The sequence below is a fragment of the Cydia fagiglandana genome, chromosome 9 (assembly GCF_963556715.1).
Source record: "Cydia fagiglandana chromosome 9, ilCydFagi1.1, whole genome shotgun sequence".
Taxonomy (NCBI): domain Eukaryota; kingdom Metazoa; phylum Arthropoda; class Insecta; order Lepidoptera; family Tortricidae; genus Cydia; species Cydia fagiglandana.
In genome coordinates, this window is record NC_085940.1 from 12,704,206 (window position 1) to 12,712,362 (window position 8,157).

Genomic DNA, 8,157 nt, shown 5'->3' on the forward strand with positions numbered 1-8,157 from the left:
CGTTGAAATATATGTGACTTTCCGCTTATTCGAACAATGCTTATAAGGTGTCACAGCGATACGATACCGATCAGTCAGTAAGTATCAAAAGTTACATTTCTTCAACCAAAAACGTCACATTGCTCGAATACGGCCGAAAGTCACATTATTTCAACGCTCAACGCAGCAGTCGCCGCAACGTCAAATATATAGGTACTTATAATTATAACCTGTTTATTTTTTACTTCAAAAGTCTTGAGAAATTATTACTGATTCGACTGGTTGACAGTACATTTTGGCACCCAAAGCTAATCATGGGGGGGCCACAAAACAACGAATGAACTGTCGTCTGTCTATCAATACTGCAGTTTCGTACTCACTACTCGCCTAATCCATTTAGTAACTTTAAATTAAACCATTGTTGATTTGTAACTTCCATTCTGATTCTACAAAAACACTATAATATTTTGTAAGATTCCATTCCCTGGCCATTGTTACGGTGAAAGTTATGAAACTTGTTAATAATTGCCTTTTATGATTATTAATAGGGGTCCCTTTGTTTCCCATAAAGTTTTAAGTCATAATGTATTGTTTGTCATATTATCGTTAGTCATAAAACTGAAACCGTTAACTTTTCAGGATTTTCCTAAGGTTATTCTATAGATAGGTTAGGTTAGGTTAGGTTTGTTTTATGGCAATCCTGAAAAGTTACGCGTTTCTGAGAAAAACCAATTATGACTAACGAAAATTCGGACAAACAATACATTATGACTTAAAACTATTTGGGAAACAATAGAGACCCTTATTAATATTAATGGTCGACAAAACTGTTATGCGGCAGTTATACAACTACTGAAATTCAAACAAGTAAACGAGCAACCCGGAAGTTTAGCCATGCCAATTTATGCAGCAAATTAAAGTGACATAGCAGTATTAGCATAAGACGGCGCATCACTAGTGACAGAAGTGACGGACGTGTCCCCTCCCTAGCCGGCATAATGCGATCTCCTTGAAATTGTAAAGTGGGCATAAATCAGCTGTCAACCATTGGTTGACAGCTCACTGTGGGATGCAATGGTTTCAAATACAGATAAAATATTGATAATGTTAAGTTAAGATCAAATAGAAATCGTTGACCGCCGGCACGATATGAACTAACGACCTATGAGTTGTACATTGGATTATTGGAAAGACATCGGGAGTTCCGATGGCATGCGATTTTAAAATGGCTGCAGAAAGTAGTGACTAACGGTTATGTTATGTCACGATTAAGCCGATTTAAAACTGACAATTCATTTGAGCTGTTAAGTCGTTTTGCCTGTGAATTATGGGTTGGTAGATACAGCAAGGGGGGGGGGGGGGTTAAAGGTAGTTGGAACATTATTAAAACCTTCTTGCTCTCATTTCTTAAAACAAGGCCTAGATGAAATTTGCGTCTGCCTACTATTGGCAAAATGAAAGGTGCATCTGCGCAAGCACTTATTGACCAATTAGCAACATATTCTAAATATTGAACTACCTACAATTTGGGTTTCGTAAACAACAAACTCGCGGTAGATTGGCGAAATCCTACATTCCCAATAGTTGTGTTGTGCCTGCAAATTGCCTTGTTACGGCAACGGTCACGATCTGTTGTGATGTCAGAGCCGGCTGGATAAGTGTCATGTTCTAAATAGTTTAGTCTGAAAATAGAATAGCATATCTTGTCCCACCACTTTTAGAGACAACGCAATCACGCGTTAAATCTAATGATCAAAACAAAAACAGCATCTCGATATTTGCGATGCGAAAAAGCATCGTCAAATTCCGTCTAAGTTCTATTCTTAATATCTATCGGTTACTCTGAACTGGCGTGACTTTGGGAGATTTACTTACATATGCAGCCTGGCACTGGCGGAGCCTAATCTCCATCTAAAAACTTAAAATGCTCGTCAGGCACATTTGAATGGAGGGCACTTCCTACTGACACACAGACACGCTTCTCAGCCGAATATCTTGAAAGTGAATGCGTACTTTAATTAGCTAGGCTTGAACAATGGTTTTAGACGCGCCCTGTCGCTAAAATTGCTATCAGATCATTGTTTTTACAAATCTCTTTGTAGTTTAATGGGCAAGTACACTTTGGATTCTATAATGTACACAGTATAAAGGTTAAATTTAAAATTAGACGTTTGACTTTTAAAAATCTATTGGTCACTGGAACCCCTCAAATAAACATTATGTCTCCATCGGTTGCGGTCCAAAGTAGCCCTCACTACTTGATGTAGCTTGGAAGAGGCGGTGGCTTCCTTTATTTAGTCAGACCATCGTGTTGGCGATCGGCCTCGTGTTCTCTTGCCTTCGGTATTGCCAACAATGACCATTTTTTCCAAATTGCTATCCTCTCTTCGCATGATGTGACCGAAATATGACAGTATGCGTTGCAGACATGTGGTGGACAGCCGAGTCTTGATGCCAAGTTGAGAGAGAATAGACACATTTGTGCGTTTTGCTGTCCACGGTATTCGTAGCATTCGCCTCCAGCACCACATTTCGAACGCATCTATTCTCTGCTTAATAGATATAAGTATCTATTATTACAGTTTAGTAACCATCATTGTCTCTTTGTCCACAGCTGGGCCGCATGCCAGTGAGCGTGATGGTGCCTCCGCGCTACGCCACGCTACCGCTTCCTCCCGCACCATACGCTGCTGCGCCACTCTTCTACCCCGTACACGACGCGGTAGGTAGACTACATCTTCAAACTCTTCAACTATGGAAGCCGCAAGTGCTCCACACTAGCTATAACCCTAGTAGACCCAAACCAAACGGACGACTGGGATCATATCTCTATCTCTCTCACCCTACCTTCAACCATCCGAGCGTGAATGGGAAGTTTTACGACCCCGGTCGTCCGTTTGGTTTGGGGTCTACTATAGTAGGGAGGGAGATAGTTGACTCATTGACAATGCAGACCGACGTTGTGTTCGAAATCGCGGAGACGATTGGACAGTCAAGCCCTGACCGATCCCAAAAAACCCAATAAGGATCTCATCATTCATCAACGATCGGTTTCCTAGGCAGTAGACGGCTTTCTGACAATAAAGATGTTCAACCACTTTTCTCTTTCCAGCGACTCCGACGACGACGCTCGCCTCGCGACCCGCGCGAGCGCAGGCGGCGTGAGCGAGACCGAGACAGCCAGCTGACTCGCTCACTCGAGCGCATTCATCGCAAGAGACGAGCTGAGCGCGACCGCGTCTCCGACGAGCAACTGAAGAGGACATACACCGGGCTCGATAGGTGAGTTTAATGCTGCAAGCGAAACCTCACCGTGAAATGCCAATCATAGGGTAGCTTTTAGAATAAGTATTTATACTGGGCTTTGAAAGAATAAGACAACCGTCTATTATATTTGGTTTGTCGGGAAAAATTACATAACGTAGGTGTGTATCAGCTGTTAAATTTTCTATTTATATGTCCAGGGCATACGCCGAGCAGTTTATCGCGGTGTGCGACGAGAGCCGTCAGGCTGGCGAGAGACACGATTCGCTACACAGCACCACTAGCGACTCCAGCCAATCTCATTCCCACAGAGAGTCCATGTAGAGGGCACCAGTAGCACAACACGACCACAAGTGTGTACTCGTATGGTTGACGCCACAAGACGAGAGAATATGGGATGAACATTTAACTAAAACTCGATGAGTGTTAACACATTCAGGGCCAAGAACCCGACAGTCGGGTACACTGTTCGTAACGACTACGCGCTACATACGGCGAAAACTTGGCTAAGCGCTACGGGCGTAACCCGTAACACTTAGTGGCAATGAATGTGTTAAAAGCACGTATCTCAATATTATTTTAGCAGATACGGTAATACGAAGAGGTTTTTAAGTGTTGTAACAAAAACGTTAGTGCAGCGGTCGGCAACAAGCGGCCCGCGAGCCTCCCTGGCTATTTTGTATGTTATATTGACAAACGACAATGTCTGATAAAGTCATCCCTTGGCTGCTAAAAGGTTGCCGACCGCTGCGTTAGTGAGTTGTCGTTGTCTACTAACGACTTTTCATTATGGAATCCGAATAAAATATTATTATTCGTTTAAAATATTATATGGAATCCGAGTTTTCTACATCTATTTTGTATGTTGCGTTGGTGACTTCAGTCAAATGGGACATGCAATATAATATATAATATACTTTTCGATTGATGCCCCTAATCGATAGAAAATGCCCTAAATGGTTTAGCCAACCAAGGCCCCTGGTGTTGGGATCAATTTAAATATTAAAAAAAAAGATTATTTTCTATACTCCTAAGTGTCCTTTAATTCTGTTGTTGATTAAGATTAAGCGTTTATTTGCGGCATTTACGGTCTCATAGAGTTTCTGACAAAGTTCGCTAACTTTCAGAAATCTCTACAAAAGAGGGTACGGTTTAAATTTTGTGCCTCGGTATTTTTCTTATTCTTAACAAATCGTTACTTTTTGCAACATGGTGAAATTAATACAAAAACCTATGAAATACCTAGGTGTTTGAGGCGCAATATTTATATCGTAAAATAATGTAATTAGCTGTAACTTAAGGCTGGTTTAGACGGCGCGCGAACTCGCATGCGATTTAGTTACATTGCGGACTGTTGGTTATGTCCAATTCAACAGACCCATTAAAATAATCAAATCCCACAATGTAATAACACTCGATCGATGACGAGTTTTCGCATCGTCCAAGTCCCTTAACCTCTAGCCGCCCAGAGACCTATAAAAAGGTCTTCTGTTCCATTCTAATTTGAACTTTGTGTAGACAAAATCAAAATTTCATTTTGCTTGGCAAGGTTTGACGTACCTATAGATGTCTAGGGCGGCTAGAGGATATAGTTATAAATAAGGGCCGAGTTGTGGAAAGTTAAATATGACAAAAAAAATAAGTTGTAATTTTGATAATTATAACGACTCCAGTACTAAAATTAATTAATTTGATAAAATACTCTTTATTATTGAAAAAATTGTAAAAATTTCAAATTCGTGACAGGGTAAAACTATTTTCTTTTAATTTTGTACTTACTTAGTTTTAATGTTAACTTTGTAAATGTCTTTTAAAATACTCGTTTGATAATTCTTAGACATATAAATTGAAGGGATGTTTACAAAAACAACATAACTGACTACACTGGTTGACACCTGAAACGATTAACAACGTTCTTAAAAAAGTGTCAACCGCTCTAATCAGTTATGTTGTTTTTGTAAACATCCCTTCAATTGGATTATATAGGTACCTACATTCTTGTTATACCATAATATTTCCTCAAAGTGCCTGTCAATTTACAGTATAAATAATTTTGTTGAGAATTTTTTTTCCTCGAGATCACTCACACCCACGTTTTTCAAAAAATATGATTAGATTTTTTTTTATTTGAACTCTATAATATCTGTATACTTCCTAGCACCTTTACAGCTATGGTTTGTGTCTGTTCATGCTGTAAAATGGTAAATTATAAACTATCATTAGATGTAGAAGAATTATTGTTATACTTACTCCTAAATTAGCGTAACCTTTACGATACATATCATACCAAACTAAACCCGATAGCTTTACGACTGTACATATAATGTTACTAACTACACATCACTAAATTATACACGATTAATCTGTCATCGTAGAATAACCGTCCTAGGTTTACGTTCATTAGAATCCTACATTGAGTAGGGTTACCTACGTAAAATAGATTTTTGATCTTTTGATAGATCTTTTATTATCTTTATTTTGATAGATCGTCGGACACAAACTTAAATGCGTTTCAATAACGTTCGGGACAACTGGCGTCTTGCTTGTGGGCAAAACGAAAGTTTTGCAACATTTACTGAGACGTTATTTATGAATATATTCTGCGATGACATTATGTATTCATTGACGCACCACACTAACACACACACTCTGTGTCAAAGATCCTGTCCTAAAAATGTTTATAGTTAAAACATCCGACATCCGAACGTACAAACAAATTAGTTATGCGAGTGCAAAATTATGCATATCGTTATGAACAGCAGCAAGCGATTATAATTATGAATTAATTTATTGCAGCCGCTATTAAAGTATTTATCAAAAAAATTATAGCATAATATTTTTTTCTTCATTATTTGTACTAGAGAAATCGAAATTTCATGCGTTATCTAAATAAATACATTACCCTGGTAAACTCATGACGGGATCTATGCCTCAATTTACTAACAAGCGCACAATACTTATAAACTTGTGTTTATTCGTCAAAAGTCTGTGTTATACGATACTTGTAAGTCTTATTTATCTAGCTCGTAGTTTAACATTGATTGATAGAGATATTTTTGATTAATAACTAACACTGAAATGCTATTTATGACCAATAAATTAGCTACCAACCATACTTGGTAAGTGAATGAAAATTATTAATAAATAATAATCCATTTCAATTAACATACTTAGCTATTAGCTACCCTACCCTATACCCTATTTAAAAAAATCAACATTTTTTTTCAATTGGTTTTAGCAGACATTGTACTTTTTACTTTTTTTTCATTTTAAATTTTATAGGTAATTCTTTGTTCTATATGGATGCTTGCCTGAAATAAAATCAATTTATTTTATTTTATTCATGAAGAATATCTCTATCAGTCAATTTAATGTTATTTTGTACATTTCAACTGAAGTCCTATGTACCTAAGCGGTGCCAAATTGCACAGAGCAATCGGTCTGTATATAGTGCGTCTAAATTTGCTCAATTCGTTTGCGTTTGCTCTAGATTTTACTCTTATTGCTAAGGTTTATTATTTTTATTAAATATACCTAAGTACTTATGTATGTAATTAGCTTAAGTCAGCTTATTGACATCTGTTGTTTTCCACTATGTTGGTCATGAAATATAGACAAAAATATCTATGCAAAAACATGAACTGATTTGTTAGCTGAATTTCAGCCGCGAGGGTGCTCTGAGAATGGACTAAGTGGCTGGAACATATTGTTTATAGTTCTACCAACTTATTGATGTATTGGCTTGATATTAAAACAAAACACATAATCAGGGGTCGGACAAAAAGTGCGGATGACGTAAAAATGACGTAATCTTGCACACAGGATGATGTTTGAGTTTGTATTTAAACTTCCGTGTGACATGTAGTAACAAAGTAGTATTATACTGTATGCAATATTATTTGCGTTATTTGACACATTGTGACTGACGTATATAGAGATGTAACTAACCCAAATCGATTGTCACAGCAAGCGATTACGATTGGATGGCACGTAGACTGAGGTATCGAATTGTGACGTATAATGAATTTTTATTTGAGATTTAAATAAAGCTAGAATTATATGGTTTTCCCGCAAGGTAAATGCATTTAATACACCGACCGAGTAGGTCGCACCCATCGTCAAAATCTAAACTAACTGGGGATCTATTTTAAAGTTTATTTATGTTATTTCTGTGTCAAATTTGTTGTCTGTTAGGTGACGATTAATATATCCATATTTACAGTTAATTATCCACCTTTTCCTTACTTTTATTAAAAGAAAAATGAAAAATTCATATCGATTTACTTAGACGACTACCGATTCATAACGATGGTGACCGGCCAACCCTAAAATTAAAAAAAAAAAGACGTAGAACGTAAACGTTTGCAGTGCAGTTGTTTTCCTTTGTGATTTCGATGTGCAAGACATTTTACGTAGTATTGCTGTTGTGAGTGACAGACGTCAAATACCGCAAATAATGTCGTATACACTATAATGAAGTAACGGAAAATTGACACAATATTCGAGTAAAGATGACATTTTAGAGCGTTTTGTTATACATTAGTAAATATAAATTTTAGCTAAATATAATCGTGAAGATACAATAGCTAAACAATAACGAAGTCAATTTATTGTTCATCTGATTGACAATGTGTCAGTCAAAAACGTACTTACTCATTTCAAGTGCCGATATCGTTTAATAAAGAGGTTGATAAATGATAAGTGATAATTGTTTATGAAAATCAAAAATACTATTTGAAATCATCCTATAAGTGGTTTGACGTCATCCGCACTTTTTGTCCGACCCCTGCACATAATGGTACTTTCTATCTACTCTTAGGGCTCATTAAGACGGAGCGCGAACACGCATGCGATTTTGGTTACATTGCGGACATTACATCCAATTCAGCCGACCAATCAAATACCTACCACAAT

The 8,157-nt window shown here is 37.4% G+C and overlaps 1 protein-coding gene across 1 annotated transcript in view; it reads left to right on the plus strand.

Annotated features, from left to right (window-relative positions):
• The window catches only part of LOC134667381 (uncharacterized), an 89,288-nt gene extending 85,636 nt beyond the window's left edge, over nt 1-3,652 (plus strand). Inside the window, exons 5-7 of the mRNA XM_063524778.1 lie at nt 2,594-2,701; nt 3,092-3,261; nt 3,444-3,652. Coding sequence (XP_063380848.1) covers nt 2,594-2,701; nt 3,092-3,261; nt 3,444-3,567 — 402 coding nt within the window. The 3' untranslated portion in view covers nt 3,568-3,652. The remainder of the gene's footprint in view (nt 1-2,593; nt 2,702-3,091; nt 3,262-3,443) is intronic.
• Nucleotides 3,653-8,157: the final 4,505 nt, after the last annotated feature.